The sequence below is a fragment of the Phocoena sinus genome, chromosome 3 (genome assembly GCF_008692025.1).
Source record: "Phocoena sinus isolate mPhoSin1 chromosome 3, mPhoSin1.pri, whole genome shotgun sequence".
NCBI classification, from domain to species: Eukaryota; Metazoa; Chordata; class Mammalia; order Artiodactyla; family Phocoenidae; genus Phocoena; species Phocoena sinus.
The window spans coordinates 44,559,268-44,584,997 of record NC_045765.1 but is presented as its reverse complement, the minus strand read 5'-3'; the positions used below and the strand labels follow the sequence as shown (position 1 = coordinate 44,584,997).

Here is a 25,730-nt window from a genome sequence, read left to right as displayed (position 1 = left end):
CACATATAGGGGAACAATGATTCAAATAACTGCAGATTCCTCACCAGAACCACTGAGGGCAAAAGGAAGGGATACCATATTTTCAAAGTGCTAAAAATAGACTGCCAACCTAGAATTCTATATTGTGCAAAAACATCCTTCAGGAATAAAGGCAAAAAATAAAGATATTCTGAAATTTAAAAAAAATGAAAAAAATTTGTCACCAGTCTAAAAGAAATAATGATGGAGTTTCTTCATGTTGAAGGGAATGATGCCAGAGGGAAACTTGTGATTTCAGGAATAAGGAAAGAGCAACAGAAATGGTAGGTACCTGGATAGATACATTAGACTATTTTTCCCTCAGTAAGTTTATCAAAAGGGCCATGTGGCACTACTGAAAGCAAAAATTATAACATTTTTCTGATGGTGTTTTGATATATTTAGATGTATGGGGTTGGCTGAAAAGTTTTTTCGAGTTTTTCCTAAAAAAACCCGAACAAACTTTTTGGCCAAACCAGTAATACATATGGTCATTACAACAAAAAGTGGGGAAAGAAAAAAAAACTCTACAACTATAAGATTTCTATAGTTTACTAGAAATGATAAAATAGTAACTGTAAGTAAACTGTGAAAAGTTATATATGTATACTGTAATCCCTAGAGCAACCATGAAAAGTATTATAGAAAAAGATGTAGTCAAACCTCTGACGGGCAAACTAAAGTAGAATACTAAACAGTATTCAAAGAATCCAAAAGGAGGTAAAAAGAGAAAATGGGAAAGCAAAAGGAAGGGTAGAACAGAAAACAAATAATAAAATGCAGACCTAATAAACATAATAATTACATTAACTGCAAATGGTCTAACCACACCAGTTAAAAGACAAAGATTGTGGTTGCCAGGGCTGGGAGCAGAGGGGAGTGGAGACTGACTGCTTACTGGGCATAGGGTCTCTTTTTGGGATGATGAAAATGTTTTGGAATTAGACAGTGGTGATGAATGCACAACACTGTGAAGGCAATGAAAACCACTGAATTATATGTTTTAAAATGGTTAAAATGGTGAATTTTATCTCAGTAAAAAAATTAAAAGGATGGAAAAAAATGTATCACACAAATATTAATCAGGACAAAGTTGGAGCTCTAATATTACATGATTTTAAGGTAAAGCTTGTGTTACCAAGATATTTTGGTATCGTGAAAGGAAAGACACATTGATCAATGAATCAGTATAGGAAGTCCAGAAATTGACCCATATTCATATATCGATTAGCTTTTTACAAAGATGCAAAGGTAATTCAATGGAGAGTAGATAGTCTTTTCAACAAATGATGAAGGAATAACTGGCATCCTTAAAAAAATTGAACTTCAACCTATAAACACTTTTAACAGAAATTAACTCAGAATATATCATAGATCTACATGTACAATGAAAACAAAACATTTAGAAGAAAATATAGGAGAAAAGTCTTCGTGACTTTGGAGTAGGCAAAGTGTTTTAGATAAAACTAAAGTCTTAGATAAACTAAGTAGGATCCATAAATGAAAAATTTTGATACGTTGAACTTCATCAAAATTAAAACTTTTTCTCTATGAAAGACAATGTTAAGAGAATGAAAAGACAAGCTACAGACTAGAGAAAATACTTGCAAATTACACATCTAATAAAGGATTTGCATTTGGCATATATAAAGAATTTTTAAAACTCAGCAATAAAAGACAACAACTCAGTTCTTTAAAAATTCGCAGATTTGAACAGACACTTATACCAAAGACGATATACAGATGTCAAATAAGCCCATACAAAGATGCTCAAAATCAATGGTCATTAGTAAAATGCAAATTAAATCACAATCAAATAGCACTACAAACCTATCAGAATGGCTAAAATTTAAAAAAACACTAAAAACACAGATAAGAACTAGCAAAGATGCAAAGGAATTCTAACACTCATACGTCCGGTGGGAATGCAAAATGGTATAGCAATTCTGGAAAACTGTTGGGCAATTTTCTACAATGTTAAACATACGTTAACATGTCACCTAACAAACCTACTCCTAGAGAAATGAAAACGTATGTTCACACAAAACCCTGTACACAAATGCTTACAGTAGCATTACTCATAATCGTCAGAAACTAGAAACAACCTAAATTCCTTAAACAGGTGATGGTTCAACAAATTGTGGTACTGCTCACACAGTGGATGCTCAGCGGTAGAAAGCAGCAAGCTCCTGATGCATGCAACCACGTGGATGACCGTATATGCAGCTAAGTGAAAGAAGCCAAGCTTAAAAGGTTACATACTGTATGATCCCATGTGGATGGCATTCTGGAAGAAGTGAAACAATAGAGACAGAGAACAGAAGGTGGATGCCAGGGGTTAGTGGGAGTAGGGGGAAGTTGACTACAAAAAGGGCAGCACAAGGGAGCTTTTTATGGTGGGGGAATTGTTCTGTGTTCTGATTGTGGTGCATCTATGACTCTGCACTTCTCAAAACTTAAAGAGATGTACACCAAATAAAAGTGAATTGTACTGTATATAAATTAAAAGTAAACTTAAAAAGCATAGAGGTACAAACTACTACTTGCAAAATAAATGAGTCACAGGTATGAAATGTACAGTACAGGGAAAACAGTCAATAACTATGTAATATCTTTGTATTGTGACATTTATCATAACTAGACTTACCATGGTGATCATTTTGAAAGCCATAGAAATATCGAAGTACTATATTGTAAGTAACAGGAACTAACATAGTGCTGTAGGTCAATTATAAATATAATTAACACTATTCTACATATGAAAGTTGAGTAAATCCTGAGTTTTCATCGCAAGGAAAAAAATTGTTTTCTATTTCTTTAATTTTGTATCTATATGAGATGATGTATGTTCACTAACCTTATTGTGATAATCATTTCATGATATATGTAAGTCACATCATTATGCTGTATACCTTAAACTTATACAGTGCTGTATGTCAATTATACCTCAATAAAACTGGAAGAAAAAAATTATACACAGCACTATCCTTCCTCAAGTGTGGAAGTAGAGACTATATAATAATCCATTGTAAATAAACTGTACTTTCCAGTTTAAAACTCCTTTATGTTTCATAAAAATCCTGTAATTTAAGTTGTACACCTCCATTTATCTTGATTTTTAAAGATTAATAAAGACATGTTGATATGAAGATAAAGGTTTAACAAATGTACTGGGACAGGAATAAAACTCTCCCGACTGCTCTAACCTCTCTGCTATAACCTACTTTATCCTGCTGGTCCAAAGTGAGGTCAGAGGTTAGTTTCTCCACCTGACCCAAGTGAGGTCAGAGGTTAGTTTCTCCCGTGCACACAGAGCCCAGAGCTCCCAGCTCCTGTTCAGAAGGCCACCCACAGCACCTTGGAAAGTCTACCCCAATTGAAACCTTACCACACCAATGCTTTCAAATGAAAAAACGGCTGTTCCGAAGAAGAGCGCGTAGGTCTTCCAGTTTGCTACCAGTGGCAAGTGGCTGGGGTCTGGAATTCCCTATGGGGGAGAGAAATGTGGTCAAGACATTTTCTGTCAAAGCATGTTTAGGATCCCTTAAGAGAAGAGTATTCTGAGAGTAAAGCTGAATTATAAAAAAAAATTGAATATCAAGCAATTCAGAAAACTTCACAAGGAAGTAGGCCACAATTAGAGTTGATTTTAACGCTTCCCAATAGCAAAGAGCCAGAGGAAAGAAAGATTAAGGTATTCTCAAAGTACTGAAGGATCAGGGATCTCACAGAGGGAGTCTGGTTTATCAGAATCCTCCAGAAGACAATCTTGCCCACCACAGGTTAGTACTAGCCTAAAGCGCCCGAGAACACTTTGAATGTACCAGTGGTTACAGACATGGGAAATTACTTTGACTATAGTTACAGTGATATTCTAGGGAGCCCAAAGTAATTCGTTACATATGAAAGTCCCCTTTTCTTCTTCAATGAGCTGTAAACAGAAGGAGAAGAAAAGTGTGTGGAATAAATATTTTATGTACCCTGTGACCTAGTATGTGAAAGTAATGACAGAACAATTTCTCTAATTGAGCAACCTCTGGAATAGTCCAAAAATAAATCAGAGGTAGCTATTTCATTGGGAAATTCAATTTTGTAGAATCTATCAATATTGCCTTAAGACTTATCTGTGGTTATCCTAAAATATTTGGCTAATCTCTTATTTTTACTAAATTCCATGGACAAAATAACGTTTTTTTCTTGTGACTTCTGAAAGAGGAAAACATCTGAAAGGTATTAGGCAGGCCAAGGGTCTTCTGGATTTAAATTTCTACGTAGGCTTGTCCATTATAAAATGAAAATTAGAAAGGAGAGAAAAGTGGGAAACTGAGGGAAAATGAATATCCATACTCAACTTCAAAGACGTGTGATTTACATCATGACAGATTTGTTTGTGGTCTTTCAAGACTTTCTATTTATACCTCTGTGACTAAATATTAGTTGTTGTTGTTTTCTCTTGAGTTCCCTAGGGGTAATTTTGCAATTACTTGGAATTATAGCTTAGAGGATGTAAGACTAGTTCAATAAGGTTTAGCTGTGGTAGAAAATCCTGCTTTTTATCTGCCTTTTGCTGCTATCCAACCATTACAGGAATGGTCTGTAGTTAACCAATCAAGATATTTTCCTTGCAAAGCATAATTTTTTTCTAAAACCAGGATTTGACATAAAACGAGTATTGGAGAAGCAACATCAAAGAGGAGATACCCAGAAAAATGAGAGCGCGCAGAGACAGCTTTGTGGAAGAAATGTTACAGTAAAGTGAGCTCTAAGCTGAAGAGGGGAGTGCATACATTTCGACCCTCAGGGCTGGCCCCAGGTGTCAGTCTATCATTGATAAAAGGCTCTGCCCACTAGAGGAGTGAGGAGTGTGGTGTGCTAACCTGGATGATGGACTGGGTGATGATGATCAAGCTGACCAGCATGGTGATGTTGGCCAACAGGGAGAAGATGGACAGGGCTCGGAGGTTTCTGACGAGCACCAGAAGCACCAGGAAGGGCAGGAAGGAGAGCATGTAGAGTCTCGAGTCCATGGTGGGCGTCAGAATCACTGTCCTGTTGTAATGGCAGTTGTTGGTTGTGCTATTAACCGCTTCCACTACCTGGGAGACAAATGGGAAAAGCAAGGAGAAGATTCGATGAATTTTCTGGCCACATCATTAGCTCAGAGCCTGGCCCATAATCAGACTCGCTCACAAAGAGCTGGCATGTCTCACGTGCCAGGGTCTCAGAGTGAGTTAGAGTGACTTTAGGACTTCTTATTGCAAATCTTCTGTACCATACTTCCTCAAAAGAGGCTGCAGAAATAACTTTAATAAAAAACGAACTTAATAAACATAAATATCTAAACTTAGAGTGGCCATTTGTTAGCTTTTGGCAACGCAGAATCCATTCCTCCTGATTTTCTTTTATTTTTGGGGCATTCTCTCTCACCTGAATACGACCTTGGTGGACTGTAAATCACAATCATGTGGCAGAGCCAAAGCACTGCCTTTGACTCAAGCACAGGCACTCACATCTCTCCCTGGAGTATGAATCTAAATAACAAGCAAAATGACACAAGGCAGACCTAGAAAAGGGTAAACAGTAATTACGATAGGCAATCCCTGAGGAGACTGCTCATCAATTCTATCGACATCCCCCTAGCTGCCCTGGTTCCTGTTCCTGTCCTTTTCTGAGACCCATTTTTTTTTTTTTTTTTTTTTTTTAGTTTTCTCTGTCATTTTGGAAGTTAGCTAATATTCTTCCACTAAACTCATTTTCTGCTGAAGTTCCACTGAATCTGTTTCTTTTGCTTATAACCAGAAAAGCTCATCACTTACTGTTTCTTAATTGGACCAACACTGACATTTTGAGTGAGAGAACTCTTCCTTGTGAGCATCTGACCATTCATTGCAGGACATTTAGCATCTCTGGGCGCCACCCAGTAAAAGGTATTAGCATCTCCCCATCACTGTGACAAACAAGGAACACCCCCTGCACGCTGTACAAATACCTCCCAGCAAAGTGGTGGTAGGAGGGAGGGTACCACCCTCCTTTGGAATCAGCATGACTTAATGGCTACAGTCTTATTGTGCAAGCAACACAGTCCACTGCAGAACAATTAGAAACTAGATTTAAGCAGGAAGAAAATGTAAAATCAATGATAATCTCAGTACCTATGGGTTGCCATGGTAATGCCTTGCAATATATTCATCTGTACATTTTCTATGCAGTATCACAAATTACATGTATTACACGCATCCTTTTTATTTTACAAGACTGAAATTATAGTATACACTCTTATTTTGAAATCTCCTTTCCGGGACTTCCCTGGTGGCGCAATGGTTAAGTATCTGCCTGCCAATGCAGGGGACATGGGTTCGATCCCTGGTCCAGGAAGATACCACATGCTGTAGAGCAACTAAGCCCGTGTGCCACAACTACTAAGCCTGTGCTCTAGAGCCTGCAAGCCACAACTACGGGGCCCATGTGCCACAACTACTGAAGCCTGCACGCCTAGAGCCCTGCTCCGCAACAAGAGAAGCCACCGCGATGAGAAGCCTGCACACCGCAACGAAGAGTAGCCCCTGCTCACCGCAACTTGAAAAAGACCATGCACAGCAACGAAGACCCAATGTAGCCAAAAATAAATAAATTAATTAATTTAAAAAAAATCTCCTTTTCATTGAACACATCATGAATACTTAAATAAATCATTGTTTTGTTTTTTTCTGATTCCTCACTACAGTAGGAAAAATACTTGGAACATTAGCCAGGTATTCAAGGCCTTCCATAAATGGACCCATTCAACTGTGAAAGCTCTTCCTCTCCCAAGGCCCACACCTTCTTCTACAACCACTTGTATTGCCTCTCCTGAGCAAGTCCCGTACATTCCTGCCTTCAGGTGTTTATTCCTCCTCCCACCTTGGCTGCCACTACTTCTCCAACCTGCCCTTCAATGCCCAGCTCAGGTGCATCTCTTCAAGGGGGGCTTCTCTTGCTCCAATGATCTCTCCTGCTCCCATACATTTCTGCCCCTTAGTTCACAATTAAGCATCCCCAACCTCAGGGTGTTAGTGGAGTCCTGACCCAACACCGACATATTATATTGATATTTAGCTTTTTATACATCTTAGAGCACATCCCACTTAGTCTGCAAACTCCTTGAGACAGTGCTTACCTTGTCTCTAGACAGATGATTGATAAAGTTCTGCTAATGTCAGATTGATTTCCAAGCAGCAATCTGGCAATTAAGAGCTTTCAAATCAAATTCCTTGACCCAGTAATTTTACTTAAAAAAAACATATACTAAAGTAATAAAGGGTTGTACAAAGACTTGTACAGATTATAGTAGTAAAACAGAAAATATCAGATGATAAAAGACCAAGTCATCTGTATGATGGAAAATTATAAAACTATTAAAAATTACACTAAAAAATTGAAGGACATCTAAAAATGCTAATCAGTTAATACTCATTTAAAACCATCCATGAGTGGTTGGATTAAGAATAATTTTGTTTTATTTTGAGAAGCAGTATAGCATAGTGTTTAAAAACTTGAGCTGTGATGTTAAAAAGGCCTGTGTTTTTAACCTTTGTTCTGTGACCATATTTATATACATTATAGAGTTCATAACATCAGTTTTCTCATCTGCAAGATGGGAATAACCATAGTACCCACTCTGATAAGACCATGGAGAGAATTAAATGAGGGAAAACATAAAATGATCACTGTACCTGACACATAATAGAAGCTAATTCTGAATTCTTACTATTTTTTTCCTTCTTTTTAGTTTTTTGTTTACATTTCCAAATTTCTGGTATTACTATAAACAGAAAAAGAGCCCTGAAGAATAGTTTTCTTTTTTAAGCTTATTGATTAAGGATAGCCTCTGTTATTACCCACATTATTTTGCTCAAATTGCTCCAAGATAACTATTGGGTTAGATCAGAAGAATTTCTCGGGGACAAGAAACTGTTAAACCAAGGAGATTAAACAGCTAAAGGTAGATACAGATGGCCCAAAGATTAGGTATTATTCAAAAAGACCTGTATCAGTTTAAGAAGAGTTAAGGATAATTACGTACCAAGGCAGGACGATTGACAAAATCCAAGGTTACTTCCAGTTCAATTTTAAAGACCAACCTTGAGGACAGGTCCAGTTTTAGAGACAACTCTTGGACAAAGGGTACTGTGGATAAAGTAACCACTTACAGAAATCTGCAGATATGTGAACTGGGGGAAGCCTGGGTTCTCTGATAACACTCAGTTTAACTTTCTTCATTGTATGATGAGGATACTAGGGCCCAAAGAGAAGAAGCTATTTGTTGAACAACTAGAAAAAGAGGACCCTCCTTTTCCATGTTCTTTTCCCTCCCGCCTTCTCTAGAAGACTCTACCTGCTTTAAATTATCAGCCAGAAACACAATGTACACGCAGCAGAAGCCCATCTGGGTGACTATAAGAAAGAAGCTCACGATGCGCCTGAAAGAGAGGAGAGAGAGAAAAAGAAAAAAACTTGTTATAAAAGAAGAGCTGGCTTGTCATTTCCATTTCTATTCCCAGGGGTTGGTAACCCTCGACCAGCACCCTCGGTCCTGCTACCACAATCAACAATGGGGCAGTAGAAGGGATGTAACAATAGTTCTTTGAAAAACATGTTTCTCAACCACCTCCACACTCTCAACTCAGCAGTGGTAAAATTCTTCATCATCAGGAACCTTGCCCCATACCCAGCTCTGTGTTGATACTAACTGATGTAAGGCAATAGGCACAACTTATTAGCAATCATTAAAATTTTTTCCTACCATGTGCCAGACACCATATTCGGCACTGAAGATACACAGACAAATAACACATGGTCTTTTCCTCTAGTGGTTTAGAGACTAGTGGGTGAGATGGATAAAAAATAATATGGCGGGACTTCCCTGGTGGTGCAGCGGTTAAGAATCCACCTGCCAATGCAGGGGACATGGGTTCGATTCCTGGTCCGGGAAGATCCCACATGCCGTGGAGCAACTAATCCCACGCGCCACAACTACTGAGCCTGTGCTCTAGAGCCTACGAGCCACAACTACTGAAGCCTGCATGCCTACAGCCCGTGCTCCACAACAAGAGAAGCCACCGCAGTGAGAAGTCCATGCACTGCAACAAAGAGTAGCCCCTGCTCGCCGCAACTAGAGAAAGCCTGCATGCAGCTACGAAGACCCAGTGCTGCCAGAAATTAATTAATTAATTAATTTAAAAAATAATAATATGGCACTAAGGGCCATGGTAAAAAGGGAATTTTACCTGAATTAAAGAGCAGACAGCCTTCTTAGAAAAAACCAATACCTGAGCGGGAGTCCCTTGGGAAGAGGAGGAAAGAGAATGAGAGAAGAAAAAAAGGAATAAAGAGGAGGGGCAGATGGTGAAGAAGTAGTGAGGAAAAAGCATTTCAGCAGAGGGATTAGGCAGATTTCTCTAGCTGCCATGTGGAGAGTCCATTGGAGGGGGCAAGGTTCAGGATGGGAAGACCAGATAATGGAAGTGAAAGATGGCAGCCACCTGGACAAAGACATAGCTGTTAGGGTGACAGAACTGAAAGCATTTTAAGGGATACTAGGGAACTAGAACTTACAGAACCTGGTGGCCACCTACATCTAGGGGAAGGAAAAAGGAAGTGACTTAAGGTGAGTGACAAGTTTTTAGCTTGGACAACAAAATGAACTGGGAAACTCAGAAGGAAGAACAGGTTTTAGGGGAAGAGGAAGAAATGGCACATTCAGTACCTGTATTGTTGAGCTTGAGGTTCCTACAGGAGACATTCAGGAGACAACCACATATTGGGGTGTGGAAATGTTGATTTGTCAGTGATGGATAAAGCCTTGAGAAGGCAAATTAGTGTTGGAAAGTGTGCAGAGTGAGAAGAGAAGGCAGCATTCCAAACCCTAGAGAACACCAACATTTAAAGGGAGGACAGAAACAAAGAAGCCTGCAAAGCAATGACCAGAGAGGTAGGTAGGAAACTAGGATGAAAAAGGGTTTAACAGAAGCCAAGTGAAGAGAGAATGTTTGAAGAAGAGAACAGTCAGTTGTACCCACTGCTGCTGAGAGGTTCTCTAGGGCAAAGAAGGTACAATAGGGAGGTCTTTTAGGACATTGGTGGAAAGGACTTCAGTAGAAGTATAGGACAGGAAAGCCAGGTGACCCATGAAGGAGGTGTGAATGGGGTGTATGGATGTAAAATTAGAGGGTGGGCTATTCTTTCATAAAGCTAGAGTGTGAGTTCCAGTCTTGAAGGTGCCCGTTTTGTTCATCGTAGTAAACCCACTGCCTAAAGCACTTCCTGACACACTGCAGGTATTCAGTAGATATCTGTTGAATAATCAGATAATGAATATGACATAGAGGACGGTACAAGGTCCAGGAGGCTTTATTAATTTATTTTATTATTTTTAAGATGGAGATACATGAACACATTTCAATGTTGAGAGGAAGAGCCCATAGTTCAAAAAAGAAGTTCAAGTTATAGGAGAGGAGATAATTAGTGGAGTGAAATTCCTAGGAAAATCTACCTTACATGCCCAACAATAAGTAGAAGGATCTGACGCACTGTGACAGGCAAAAGCCACCTCTTGGGTCACACAATTGGGAAAATACTAGAAATCATCCCATAGCCTTCCTAGTCTGCTCATAGGCTGAATTTATTAATTCAGTATGTGAATGGGCTTTGGGTCAAGAGACGTGCCAGACCCATGATGCTCATGAGCAAGGCACGCCTCAGGTAGTGCAGTTTGGGGTATCACAGTTCAAGAGAGACTTTGATAATCTAGAAGTGAGTAGAAAAGAGTAGACAGACAGGGTGGGGAGAGGTGGGAAAACAAAGACAAAAGGGTAGATTTAGTCCCAAGTACCAGGAGACAGAAGGCGTTGACTGTTTCCATCATCTCCAAAAGCAAAAAAGTGGAGGTTGCAGGAGGTAGACTTCAGCTCACCAAGGAACCCTCAACGTCTTGGTCTTTTTCTCTCTTTTCTTCTCACTACATACTCTCTCCCTAAGAGACCTCTTCTGTCCCCTGGCATCATAGCTGATGACTTCAGTGTCTCCTGCATGAAGACAGGTTCAAACCTATACATATAACTACCCACTTGACATCTCTGCTTGAATCTGCAAAACAGAAGTCATCAGAAGTCTGAGTCAACCTCGACTCTTTCTTTCCTTTCCCCACAACCTTGGGGCCCAAATCATGACCAAATTCACTTTTCTCCATCCCCACTGCCACCAGCTTGGACCCAGCCATCACTGTCACCTGCCTGGACATTGTCAACAGCCTCTTCATGGGTCTAAGTCTATTCTTGCTCCCTTACAATCTCTTCTCCTTACAGAAGCCAGACAGATCTTCAGACAATGCAAATATGATTAAAACAGGAAAGCCTCTGATTAAAACCCTCCAATGGTTTCCTGGTTGCTTTTAAGAAAAGAACAAGACCTTGAAAAGGGTCTAAAATGTACAGCTTGTTTGGGCCCTTGGATCCTTCTTCAGCATCATCTCCCTATCTGCCCTCAAGCTACCTGGTCGTTCTTTACCCTGAAACTGTCACATAGTCCCTCTTGCTTCAGGACCTCATAGCTTGCTCCTCTTCCTGGAAGGCCCTTCAGGCTCCTGCCCACTTTTCCCTAGGTAATTCCTCATTCCTAAGAATGCCTTCCTTCAGAACTCATCTCAACTGTTCCATCCTAGGAAGCCTACCTGAACCTATGTACATCTCCTTACCTACTTGGTAGCAACTAGTACTTCTTTCCTTCATGGTACTTATCCCAGTGGCTATTAAGTAACTGTGTCCTAAACTGTTTAAGGTCTGTGTTTCCCATTGGACTATGGATTCTGCACGGGCAAAGCTTTGTTCGCCTTGTTCCCCACAGTATTTCTAGGGCCTGGTACGTAGTCACAACTAGATAAATGTGGTTTAATAAAAAAGTGAATGATATTCAAGTTGCATAGCAAAGGAATGAGAACCCTGTATATACAAGGAGTGGGGCTGGATCAGGAAGACTGCCATTGAATCCCTTTCATGTTAAGTCCAGCATTCTGTGTTACACGAGCCAACTTTCCAGGGAAGAGAGCATCCCTGACAGCCACAGGTCCTCCCTACTTTGGGCAAAGCAAGAACAAGGTACCTTCCCCAGTGTGCGTGGTTCCGGAGCCAGGTGCTGGGGCTGGCTTCTAGTCCATGCATCACCGTATCCCCGTAGTCCATAAAGGGCTTGTTAAGTCTGCAGGAGAGACCGCATACAGTTATCAAGAGGCAGTTTAAATTAAGATAATATACTGAAAAGTCAGGAGACACATAGCAAGACAGAACCCAGCTAGAACGGAAAGAACACTGGGGCAGAAACCCAAGTTCTAGTTCAGGTTTTGACACCTGGTGGTATTTCCTTGGTGGCTTGTTTTCCTTACCTGTCAAGTGGGATGGTGACTATATAACATGGGTAATAATACACACCTCGCATGGGTACAGTAGTTCTCATATCCTTGATCCCATTGGATCCTCATGACAATTCTCTGAGGCAGGGTTAGGCATGGATTGTTTATGCCCAATTTATAGATGAGCCAAGCAGATAAGCACAATGGCCTGATTGAGATCACCTAATGAGTCATGTGGTAGAGCTTCATTTAGGTCCCTGCCCCAAATGCTTTTCTCTTTTTCTTGGCCTTGTTGGAAGAAATGAACTCTTGTTATATGTGGGATGCTTCTGGGATGTCCCTGAGAACCAAGTACCAAAGGAAGTGACAAGAGGACGGTGTTTTCCTCACCTGTGGCAGAAGCGCTGGGCACACCTGACCAAGATGTGCATACAGTGGCAGGAGATGAAGCCCATGGCCAGCAAACTGAGAGGGCCCATCTGGAGGAAGGGCCAAGGGGCAAGGGAAGAGAGAAGAGAATGGACTTGTGAATAACTCGGCCAGGAGAGATTTGGCAGTGCAGATATTATTCCGGACTCAAAGAATTTTCTAGCAAACTGGTTTGCAAACCCTTTTTAGCAGTAACAGCGATTCTTTCTTTTCTTTTTTCTTTCTTGAAGTATACTTGACTTACAATGTTATCTATTCTTGCAAAGATGCTCTCAAGTCGTACTCTGGGAAAGTGCAAAAGGCAATCACAATGGGGTATTGTGGAAGGAGTAAGGGCTCAGAACTGCGGTCCTTAGTGGCCTCTGAGGTGCCCCTGAGAGCTAGTGCTCTACAGAGCACAGCTGGAAAACTGGTCATAGTCCAACCCTTGCATTCCACAGGGGAGGAAGCTGAGGCCTGGACAGTGGACAACTGACTTGCTGAGGCCACTCAAAGTCTGTGGCAGGGTCAGAACTCAAACCTAGGCTAGATATCTAGACTCCAAGTCTGGACCAAGCGGCCTTTCAGAAAGATTGCTCACTGTAGGCCACTATAAACCTTTAGAGGCTGTCCTCCTACCTCCTTGCGACCATCCAGTTGTACTGGCCCCACCTGTGGCAGCCCCTCTTACCAGGATGCCTGCATTCTTCATAGCCAGGGGTAGTCCCAGGACCCCTGTGCCTATGTTACCTTTCACCAGGTGAACCAAGGCCTGGAATGATCTAAAGGAGAGGAAAAAGACATGAGCATGTGGGTGTGCAGAGGTGAGGAGGTCCAACAGGCATTCTTTCCCAGCGTGCCCACACCTGAGCTGAGCTGGATAGGTGGGCTCCTGGTTGTCTCTCAGTCTCCACGGCCTTTGCTGGCACTCTGGGTCTCGTGTAGGGTGACCAACCATCCCAGTTTGCCCAGAACTGTCCTGGTTTTATCAGCTAACACTCAATATATGCCATTAGAACATTTACTATATAACAGACATTATGCTAAGGATTACATGTATTATCTCATTTAATCCTCTTGTCAAGACAAGGAAGCAGGTTATTGCCCTTATTTTGCAGATAAGGAAACTGAGGAATAGAGATTTTTAAAAAATGACTTATCTAAGGATATACTAGGGAGCCAGAATTTGAACCCAGAACTGCCTCAGAGTCTTTGTTCTTCATCCCACTTCTACTGGACTGCCCCCCGGGAAAGGAGCCCAGAGAGATGGGTTAAAGGGACAGCCCCATTTCATAATTGAGGGAAATAAGGCTCAGAGAGGGCAGCGAACAGCCCAAGGTCATAATACTGGTAGCAGATATAGGACTGAACTCATAGAAAAGGAGAAAGGGCAGGCAGCAAAGAGAAATCATTATGACTAATGAAGAGGTCAAATGACTTGGTCCCCAGATGGGGTCTGTTGGGACAGGGTTGTTTAGGGTTTGGGCTCCAGAGGGATTTTTTTTTTCCCTCAGGCCAGGACATCAAACTGGGGAATGGCAAGTCTCCTCCTACCTCCGGCAAAAACAAAACCCAACACTCAGACTGTTAAGACAGATGTGAAGGTGGTCCAGAAGACAAGGTCTAAGCCAGCCGGGGTAAAGATCTAGGGAGGTATCCTCTCTGGTGGTGAATTAACTAAACAACCTATTTTTACACCTCTTTGTACCTGGACAAGGTTGAACTAAGATGAGTACCGGGTTAACATTTATAACTTGAGAAACCTTAGAAATTCCCCATGAGAGCCTTCCAAGTGAAGAGACTTACTGTGAAGAACAGCAGAGGTATTATGGAAGGAGCCTGGTCTCTGGGGTTGGACAAACCAGGGATTAAAACCCAAGGCTGCACTTCCCTGGTGGTCCAGTGGTTAAGACTCCACACCTCTACTTCGGGGGCATGGGTTTGATCTACTACTTAACTAGCTGTGTTATCTTGGGCAACATGTCCACTTTGCTGAGCCTCTATGAATGTTAGGAGGAATATTTTTGGAAGAACTGCCTCAAACATTCAGGGATTGATATAAATGTTCTTTATATTAATCCCTGAATCCTCTAGCTTCCTGAGGATCTGCCCATTTATTTGTTAAGAGTTAAAAGAAAAACTGTGGGAGAAAGAGGGTGGAGAGTCTCTGCTTCCCTTTCTCTCTCCCTGTGGGTGTCAACATCGCTGATTGAGCACTGCACCCCACGGCCCTCCAATGATGGACTTGTTTTGCAACTAGGGTCAAAGGGTCACTTGGAACTTTCTAACTAAAGGACTTAGGAAATCTGAATTTAACTTTGGGCCACTCAGACAACTTAATAATGTGGTGAGTTGTGCAAAGCACTGGGCTGGGAGGCAGGAGACCTGGGTTCTAGCCTTAACTCCTTTGGTGACTTCAGAACGTCACGGTAGTCACAGTAGTCGGCTTACGGGCACTAAGCTTGGGGGCTTCCTGCACAAATTGTCTTTGCAGCCACCCTGGGAAGGAGCCAACTGTTATCTCACAGGGGAGAAACTAGAGTACTACGTTCTATCACTTGCTCAGGCTGGTAAGTAGCTAAAGTGGGAATTCAAACCCCGGTGAGCTAACTCCATAGGTATCACGCTTACCCAACCTGTTTATTACCTCCCTCCAAGCCAGGAGCTAGTTCTGACTTGCTTTCTTTCTTTGATTCTTAAGTAGCTAAAGTTGCCATCAAACCATATCTTATCGGGTTGGCCGAAAATTTCGTTCGGGTTTTTCCATAAGATGTCACTATTCCAACCCAACCGTTCAGGACTGGTTCCCTGAAGGCCTCCGATGGAGAAATAGCTCACCTCAGCAGTGGATGGCCCCAAGGCCTGGAGATCTCACCCTCAGGATCCTGAATTCTTAGCAACCCTGGGGGACTAGTCCTGGGGCAAGTGAACCCGGTCACAACGTCAGTCATTGTGTCCATCCCTGAATGGTCCCACAGGGTGGCAGTGGGAGGAGCTTTGCCTGCCTCTTTCTCCCTCTTTGCTGCACACTCTCCCCCGACCCACACAACACTCAACCTTTCAGATGTAACTGCCACAGGCAACCTCCTTAAATTCACAATGTGTCCCCATTTTGCATATGGGGAAAACTGAGGCTTCGAGAAAGAAGGAGCAGATTCACACCTTGGATGCAAGTGACCTTTCTACTACTCCGACAGGGTCAACATTTTCATCATCAAGCTGTGGAACCTGACCACCACGCCAGCCAGTCGCCCCACCCATTTTCCTCAGTGAACTAGCCACGCTGCTTGAATGGTGGAGGCGAAGGGAGCTGGAGCTTGGCTTCCCTGCCGAAACTCTTTCAGTACACCTCTCCTTATCACGGTCTGAAAGCCTCATGAGTGACCCCCCTCACTTCCACCCAAACATACCCCAGGGAGGTGGAAGAAACTAGACTGTTCTACATACTGTGCTCTTGATGTTGTCACTGCAGTGGTCAATGGAAGTACAGGCCCGGGTAACTGCAGGAAGGAGGCAATGCTTGGTTGTCTGTGGTTTTAGCTCAAGTGTCACCTTCTCCACCAAGAGGCTGGGGATTCTGCCCCTCTCCCGGACATTATCAGGACTGGCCAGGAGCAAAACTGACTCTAGGGCTATACTTCAATTAAAAAGAAACAAACAGACAGACAGACAGACTCTAGGGCCAGCACTGGAGTCCAGCCCCCTTCCTGCCAATGAGCCAGTGCGTGGCCTGGGGTAACTTGCCTTAGTTTCCCCACCTGCACATGTTGGGGGCTACAACACTCTATCCTAAGGGCTTTCTGACAGTCTCCCCTCCTGCCCCTTTAAGTTCTCAAGTTGACTCAGTCTCTGACTGTACCTTTTGCAGCTCTGGTTTCCCCAAGGCTGCATGATGGGTTGGGGGTCAGACACACCCGCCTCAGGGTTTTTGCCACTGCAAGCTTCCAGGCTGGAAGGCAGAACTGGGGATGGCAGAAAAGAGCACTCACGTTATGCCCTTGGTCGTTTCCAAGTCCGGCGACTCAGAAGGGCTTCCATCCAAGAAACTGGAATCCTTGTTCTGCAACTTCTTGGCACTTTCGGAAGAGGGCTTGAGGTCCAGTTTGAGGTCAACAGCTCCCTGGGGACCCCCGGCACTCTTTGTCATGGACATGGCTGCTCACAAAGAGAGGGCTCCCGGTGATGGTGGGGTCTGCACTGAGCAGGAAGGTGTCCAGTCAGGTGCAAACCCCAGCTCAGCTGCGGCTTGTGCCCTTAGCAGGTGCTGGCCAAGCGGGAACGAGGCCCCGCCCACCTCCGCCGGAGGGTGCGCCTCCGGCCCCGAAGAAGCCCAGTGGACGAGGAGCAATGGCCAGGAGGAGGAGGAGAGGAGGGGAGGGCACTGCGGAGGGAGTCATCCCCGCTTACCTAGCAACAGTAACGGCAACAGCGACTACGACACTGATCATTTTGATAACTACTATTTATTATCACTTCACTAAGGGGTAGATGCTCTTCTAAGTGCTTTACCTATATTTTCTCACTTAGTCCTATAAATTAACTAATGAGGAAATCAGGCTCTGAACTAAAGGGACCTGCCTAAGGTCACATAGCTAAAAAAGTGACAGAGTAGGGATGAGAGCCCAACGCGTCAGGCTTTTTAGCCAATAACCTATTTCTACATCCAAGAGACTATCTATCCCGCCCTGCCACCTCCGTTGGGGCAGGGGCTCTGCTTCTCACTGGCTGCATGCCCGCTCTAAGGCATCCTTCTGGGAGCTCCCTTTCTTAAGCTGGAAAAAAAGGAGCACTTACTCACCTCGAACTGCTTCTTAGCTTCTGTAAGGCTCCAGGGAGAGAGGAGTGGGGATTCTTTTGCAAAGGGACGGAGAGGCAGAGATTGTTCAACCCTTAGCCTAGCTCTGGCCGCAGGAGAGGGTGTGAGTTGCCTAAGGTCACATGTGGCAGTCAGGACAGAACTCTGCAGCTAAAGAAGGCTTTGGAGGTTTCCGTTCTCTGTCATTATCTCTGCTTCAGTGACAGATGAATAGGCCAAAATTTCCTCCTCCCTCAAAATGATAGCATTTACTCAAGCCACACCATTCCCCACGTCATCATCTCATCTGCCACGAGCTTTATTTAAATGGTCTCACAGCTAACTGGTAGCATTCGAGACAGATTTGTCTGGGCCCCTCCCTCACACGGGACCCTTTCCAAGGTCCTACATGCAATTTTGAATTTGTAATTTTGTGTTCTTTTTCTTAAAGAGGCTCTCTCCACCCCTTACTGCTACCCTCAATCCCCTTCCCAGTGGTATAAGCTTCAGACTCCACAAAGCCTGTCTACTTCTCTGGGTAGCACTGTTATTTTGTTTTTACAGATGTGGAAACTGAGGCTCAGGGAAGTAAAGAATAGCTTGCCCAAGGCCACAGCAAATCCTCTGCAGAGCCCAAACTCTACCCTAGTCAGATCTTTCTATCTCTGAAGGCTGAGGCTTTGACCACTACACTGACCTATTGGTTTGAATCCTTGCCCCACTCTTCAAGTTTCTTGCCCTGAATCAACTGAAACACTCACTGTGGTTTGAGAAACATCCTCTATTCCCTTGTCCAGCACCATTTACGTGGCAGTATCCCTGGCCTGTGGGGCGGCAGAGATTCCATAATGTGATGCTAATCTCAGATCTGATCCACCGATCTTTTTTCTTGTTCAGGCAACAAGATCAGTAAATAAGATTGTCTTGAGATGTTCAGATACAAGAATAGTTCTTGGGGGCTTCCCTGGTGGCGCAGTGGTTGAGAGTCTGCCTGCAGATGCAGGGGACGTGGGTTTGTGCCCCGGTCTGGGAGGATCCCACATTCCGCGGAACGGCTGGGCCCGTGAGCCATGGCCGCTGAGCCTGCGCGTCCGGAGACTTGCTCCGCAGCGGGAGAGGCCACACAGTGAGAGGCCCGCGTACCACAAAAAAAAAAAAAGAATAGTTCTTGGGACTTCCCTGGTTGTCCAGTAGTTTGGACTTGGCGCTTTCACTGCGGTGGTGGCCCCAGGTTCAATCCCTGGTCAGGGAACTAAGATCCCACAAGCTATGCGGTGCGGCCAAAAAAAAAAAAAAAGACTAGTTCTTGCTTTCCTCTCCAGGTTTGGAGAAGAACCCTGAGTTAATCTTCAAGCCTTTGGGAACAGGGCTGCTAGAATATCAGAATTTGGCTGGGGCCCTTCCCAGATATCATCACCTACAAGAAAACTTGCAGGGCACAGCCTGCATACTTCCAACTTGTTGTACCACCTGTCAGCAGGCAAGAGGGATTCTTCCAGGATGAGAGGCTCCAAAATAAGCCCTTCTAACACTGGTCCAGGCAACTGTAGCTCTGGGTTCCACTACAGCTCTACCATTGTGATCCTGGGAAAGGTATTGCACCCCTTTCCCCCTTGGTGAAATAGGTACTAGATTATAGAGGGCCTCCAAGGGACTGAGGACCCCAGGGCCTGTGCTTTTCATTCCCACTGGATGCTGAGATGCAGGTCCGGCTCCTTTTGGGTTGGGGCACATACGACTTATGTGAGGACAGCCTGAACTGCCTGACCTCTCCATAGAAGGTGGAACAAATGGGATTTAAATAATGAGAATCTTTATGACCCTTTAAAGTAAACAGAGAACCTTGTGTTTTTTATTCTTTTATTGCAGTTTGGAAAGTTGGTGTGTTATCAGAATCACCTGGGGAGATAGTAAAGCACACAGAGACCCAGACTTATTGAAGTAGGGAGAATTCGAGCCTTTCTATTTTTACCAAGTTCCCCAGGTGGTTCTGATACTGGCCAGAGTTTGAGTTCCACTACTCTATGGACTAGGAAGAATTGTCCCTCTTTAATAGATTAGAGAACTGAGGCAGACAGCTGGGGAATGCTTTGCCTGAGGTTGTACTGAGTTGGCCAAAAAGTTCGGATTCCTGTAAGATGTTACGGAAAAACCTGAATGAACTTTTTGGCCAACCCAATATAATCTGGTGGAAATGAACACAAGTACTCTTTTGGGCTGGAAGTTAGGGACTTCAAAAACAACAATGAAACCAATACTCAGGTGGAATTTATTACCCCATCCTTGTTTCCTCAGCCACCTTTCCATAGCCTGTGGTTGTTTACTATGGCTCTCCTGTTGCCTAGATAAAAATGATAATACACTCACATGTGCCTAGCTCTAGACTAAGTGTGTTACATAAGGTAGGCACTCTTATTATCCTCATTAGATGAGGAAACCGAGGCTCAGAAAAGTTTACTTCACTTGCCTAAAGGCAGGGCTCTGATTTGAATCCAAGCCTCTGAAGCTGTAGTTTAGTTATTCCCATGTTCCCTTATATCCCTAGTGCATAGTAGAAACTCTAGAATTAAAACAAAACAAAACCCTCCCATGTACATAGTTTATGTGGTTCAAGACGTTGGGGTTTCACGCATCAATCAAATTTCCAAATGAATTTTAGGGCCTGCCATTCCAGTTCCGCAAGGATTAGGCCATTAGCCACTGCAGTCGCCCACTGACAGTTCACCCTGAAGGAAACTCAGGAAGCATTTTGTGCTTTGACTGGCTCTAGATAGTTAAAATGCGTATCTAAAGAATAATTTCAATGAACTCAGATGCTTGCATCTTCCCATACAAAGAAAAACACTAAAATTGTTAGCTTGAGATGTGTGTTCTTTGTGATTATCTCTTGATGTTTGACTGTGTGTTTTTTTGTTTTTCCAGCAGAAAAACTCATATACCCTGGCGCCTCCCTTAGCTCTTTGGATAAGATACCTCAGAGGTATCTGAGAGGCTGTCTCTTGGGCTACAGTCCTCAGTAAGGTCCCTGAATAAAACTTAACTCGCAACTTTTACGTTGTGCATTTTTCTTTCAGTCAACAGTTTTGGTGACCATGAAAGGGTTCAGAGAAGACTCTTCTCCTTTGAACTCTATGAGGATCCAGAGTCTTGGTACTAGCAGAGGCCCCTTGTGCCTGTCTGCCTCGTCAGTGATTCCAGATGAATTTGGTTGAGTCTCTCCTGGGTCCTGGATCTCCCGTTATTGGCTGATGATCCTAAGTTTTATATGGTGGTGGATAAACCCCTCCCTGTGAGGAGTAGGTCTTCCTTGAACTTAGTTTCAAGAAGAGGTACCTGGGTTGCCCCAGTTGAAAAATACAAAGTAGGTTCAGACTGAGTGATTAGGTAGGAGACTGGCCTGTTATTTTCCCTCGAATTGGTTACTTTAATTGAGTTTGTCAGAATAAAAGTAAAAATGTTACATGAGAGTTTTCAGCTCTAAAGAAGAAAAGGGACATCTTCTCCTGGCCAGCAATGGCTTTCTCAGGCAACTGAGAAACTTGCAGGAGTGGTGGAGGCAAGTCCTCATACCAGGTAGCAGTCCCATAGGGAAACCCAGTTATTTAATTTAAAAAACTTGCTCCTTTGGGGAACCACGTATAAGAGCTGGCCACTCAGTGATCTGAGCAACCACGGCGGTCTTAGATTGCCAAAGGGAAAAGCCAAGACATGTAAAAGAGCTGAAACGACTCTAGGGTGACACCTAGAGGAGTTAAGCTCACAGACAGCACCTTGGCCCACCACACAATCATCCGTAGCAGTTCATCCTGACAAACCAACCCAGAATGGGAAACAAAGCTTTCAAAATAAAAAAAAAAAAGGAGCAACAGATTGCCAACCTCCAGCTAACACCCCAGCTTGGTTCATGTATGCTACCTGTGAAAATTATACTCACAAATGCTTACTTAATTGGGGAAAATATACTAAAGGAAACCTCAACCTAAAATGGCCAAATTGGGGCTCTTTTCACGTTCCAAAATTAATTTTTGTGTGTGTGTCTACAGTTAAAGAGCAGACTGAATGGAATGCTTATTTTGATTGGTATTTAAAAACTTCTGGGGGCTTCCCTGGTGGCGCAGTGGTTGAGAGTCCGCCTGCCGATGCAGGGGACGCGGGTTCGTGCCCCGGTCCGGGAAGATCCCACATGCCGCGGAGCGGCTAGGCCCGTGAGCCATGGCCGCTGAGCCTGCGCGTCCGGAGCCTGTGCTCCGCAACGGGAGAGGCCACAGCAGTGAGAGGCCTGTGTACAGCAAAAAAAAAAAAAAAAAAAAAAAAAAAAAACTTCTGGAAGAGGAAATGATAAACTAACTTCTTTGTGGGAAATCAACCAAAAATTGCTTGAAACAACATCAGAATTTTTTAAAAGTTGCTAATGTTAGCCCTGCCTCACTCTCTGCTCCTCCCTCATATCCTCTTTTATATGAACTGCCTGACCCAGATGCCATCTCTCTCTCTCTTTCATCACCTTTGCCTCCTGCTGCTTCCTCTTTCCCCAGTAAAGGAGAAACTTGCATTTCTCTCCCCATGCCTTTAAGATGTAAATGTTCTAACTGATCTTTTTAGACATTTTGTTCTGTGTTTCGAGAGCTTGGTCTCTGCCATCCAGAAGGTATACATACATTTGGCAGTCAGTCAAATAGACTGGGATTCCGAGCAGTCTCTTTAACTGTGCCAGTTTTCAGGGAAATTTATCAGAAGGGGTCCCAGCCCATAAGGAGCCTTTGTCATCTCAGCCTTTGCTGCATCGCCTCTACAATGCAGGCCTTTACTTTCTTAAACTATTTTGGGGAGTAAACTTTCTGGATCTTGCGAAGGCTGCATCTGTAACAGGGAAGAGCCAATTCTGAATCCATGTTGGGTCTGTTTTACTTTAACCTTCGCTTTTCATTGCTTTTGTTATTATAATCACTGTCTAAGGCTGTAAGCATCCTGCCACAGGGTACCAAAGTGTCTTTGCTCAGCTCACAGAGACATTTTGACCCTACCCACCTGTGAATGGCTGCAGAAAAGAAGAAATTAACAGATCCCCTCCTATTTTGCAACATAAATGGCCTTTTTACTTTATTTCCTCACCTCTTCTCCCTCTCTGTTCTATAAAAGAAACTGGCATCCAGACCCTGACAAGATGGTTTTGGGGCACCCTAGTCTGCCATCTTCTCGGTCTGCCGGCTTTCCAAATAAAGTCGCTATTCCTTGCCTCAACACCTCGTCTCCCGATGTATTGGCCTGTCGTGTGGCAAGCAGAGTGAGCCTGGACTCGGTGACACATCCTCTGAATTCTCTCGAGGATGACTCTTGCGCCATCTTGGTTTGAGTTGCTATTAAAATACTACTCATCAATGGCCAGACAATGGATCCTTTAAGTTGTAGAAACTTCTAAATTGGTAAAGTTTTAGAGAGTTCTCTTAAAAATAGCTGTTTTATCGGTACCATGGAAAGACCAAATTAGAAGGTGGATACAAAAAATATAACAGCTAATCTTAAGAACACCCTTAATTTAAAACAAATTAAACAAAAAAAAGTGGTTTAGGAAGCCTTATTTGTGATCTTGGCTTCCCTTCAATGGGTCTTAGAGATGCTAATAAAAATATTAGATTAATTAATGTTAATTAGGTTGATTAACAAAGAAGAAGCTGAGGAGAAAGTCAAGAGACTTCTCCCCAACAAGGTGGAAATTTTAAAAGTACTCCTCCCAACAGGACGGAAATCTTTAGATGGTTATTAAGCAGTGGGATAAATAAAATGAATTGATGGGATTAAAACAAAGGCTTTGATACAACACCAACCACCTAAAGTTGGATGAGCCAAAGGGACCCTATTAGCATTCCCCCCCAACATTAAAGGGACCCAAACAGGTCTGCTCTATTTACCCCAGTTCAAAAAAATTTGTAAGGCTGGAAGAAAATTACACTGAGATACTTGAGCAGCAATTGCTTGGGGCAACAGTTAGATCAATTAATCAAGTTAAAAGATTGACAAAAGGGCCTGAGTCCCTTGGCTCAACCCATCACTGTGGACCCCAAAGCCTTTTACACAAAAATGGGTAAAATGGCCAGGGGATAAAAATGAAAGTTTCTGAGACTCCTTGTAAGACCAAGTCTTGTTAATGGGTCCTAATGGAGCTAAAGTTAAAGGTATAAGAGTTAATAGAATTGAGATGAAAGTTGATAAAAATTGATGGGCTTTATATAAGACGGCTACATCTCTTTTGCCTAATTATATTGTGGGATAGACATTATGTCTCACTGGGGAATACCTGCACAGTATTCCTGGCACTAGAAGACAAAGTGTATAAATCTGCCCCCCAGTCAATATCAATTAAAATACTAAAAGAAACCAAGAGAGTTACCAGAGCCCACACAATATGAAGTAAAAACTGGGGGCTAATATTCAAGCGATAATAAAAGCAATAATGGAGACTTTTTTCCCCGTAGGGTAAATTGCTCTGGGTTTAACTTGTGCACTCAGAAAGTGGGCCTTTGTTGAATGCTTTGTGCAAACTTCTGGAAACATAATAAATTGAATCCTAAAGTTCTAGAACACAGAGCCCTTGATTTTCAGTTTAGTGGGAAATCTACTTGCTGATATTAAAAAAAAAATCAAATTAAGGAAAATGTAGTCTAGCAAATATATTTTCTGATATAATTTAGGTGGCAGACCAGTTCTTTGGGGGAATTAAAAGCAGGTATCTTTGTCTTGCAAATCTATACAAATCAGAAATGTAAATATAGCCCACAATGACCTGAGACTGAGCCTAATTAGCTCAATCAGATAGAACCTGAAACCAAAGGGGGGGAAAAAAAAAAGGGAAAAAGAAGGTTTTAAAACTCAAACTGCTAGAAAGTCTCCCTCACCCCAAAATCTTAATTCACAGTCTCCATAAAGATTTATTAAGAACAAATACAAACCTTAAACGTCTTCTCCACAGGACTTCCCTGGTGGTCCAGTAGGTGAGACTCCGCGCTCCCAATGCAGGGAGCCTGGGTTCAATCCCTGGTTGGAGAAATAGATGCTGCGTGCATGCCGCAGGATGCTCTAAGCCTGCAGGCCACAACTGAGTACACATGCCACAACTAAGAGTCTGCATGCCACAACTAAAGATCCGCATGCCACAGTGAAGATCCTGTGTGCCACAACGAAGACTGGAGCAGCCAAAGTAAATAAATAAAAATAAGATTAAAAAGTCTTCTCCACAGATAGTAAAAAAGCCTTAGTCATCTAAGCAAATAAATTTAACTTATTCCAACGGTTATTTATAAACTAGTAAGTTTAAACTGTATCATTAATACCTGATTCATGACTAAGTTTTTTTTTTTTTTTTTTTGTGGTACAGCGGGCCTCTCACTGTTGTGGCCTCTCCCGTTGCGGAGCACAGGCTCCGGACGCGCAGGCTCAGCGGCCATGGCTCATGGGCCCAGCCACTCCACGGCATGTGGGATCTTCCCGGACCGGGGTACGAACCCGTGTCCCCTGCATCGGCAGGCAGACTCTCAGCCACTGCGCCACCAGGGAAGCCCATGACTAAGTTTTAAAATGAAGCTATGAGATCTCTGAAAATGTCTGTTTATATTCTGTGTGTCCATTATACATGTGATATGTCTCTACCTTCAGATAGTATTATCAAATCAAATTTATAAAAGAGCTCTATTTAACTGACTTAAAAGTGCTTACAAATTAAATATTTCTAAATGTAACAGAAACTAACCCAAATGAATTTCAAGTTCACATGATCTAGGAAATATTCAATATTAAGTTAATATTTGTTATTAGAGTTTGTTGGTTTAATTAATACAGGTTTACTAAAAGTCAAATAAGGTTATATTATCTCTCTTATAAAATTCACCAGTAAGGGGCTTCCCTGGTGGCACAGTGGTTGAGAGTCCGCCTGCTGATGCAGGGGACACGGGTTCGTGCCCCGGTCCGGGAAGATCCCACATGCTACGGAGCAGCTAGGCCCGTGAGCCATGGCCGCTAAGCCTGCGCGTCCGGAGCCTGTGCTCCGCAACGGGAGAGGCCACAACAGTGAGAAGCCCGCGTACCACAAAGAAAAAAAAAAAAAAATTCACCAGTAAGGACTTCCCTGGTGGT

The 25,730-nt window shown here is 43.0% G+C and overlaps 1 protein-coding gene across 18 annotated transcripts in view; it reads right to left on the bottom strand.

The window, feature by feature from the left end:
- The window catches only part of SLC36A2 (solute carrier family 36 member 2), a 99,638-nt gene extending 74,854 nt beyond the window's left edge, over positions 1-24,784 (bottom strand). For 3 of the 18 annotated variants that reach the window (XR_004349411.1, XM_032628820.1, XM_032628815.1), the window contains exons 1-7: positions 16,798-18,621; positions 13,500-13,590; positions 12,791-12,879; positions 12,154-12,249; positions 8,393-8,477; positions 4,896-5,114; positions 3,407-3,505 (exon numbers count right to left, since the gene is read on the bottom strand). Coding sequence is in view for 14 of the 18 variants with exons in the window: in XM_032628820.1 (XP_032484711.1) it covers positions 3,407-3,505; positions 4,896-5,114; positions 8,393-8,477; positions 12,154-12,249; positions 12,791-12,879; positions 13,500-13,590; positions 16,798-16,961 (843 nt within the window). In the remaining 4 variants the exon portion in view is untranslated. The other 15 variants (XR_004349414.1, XR_004349413.1, XM_032628831.1 and 12 more) reach the window with 12 other exon arrangements.
- Positions 24,785-25,730: the final 946 nt, after the last annotated feature.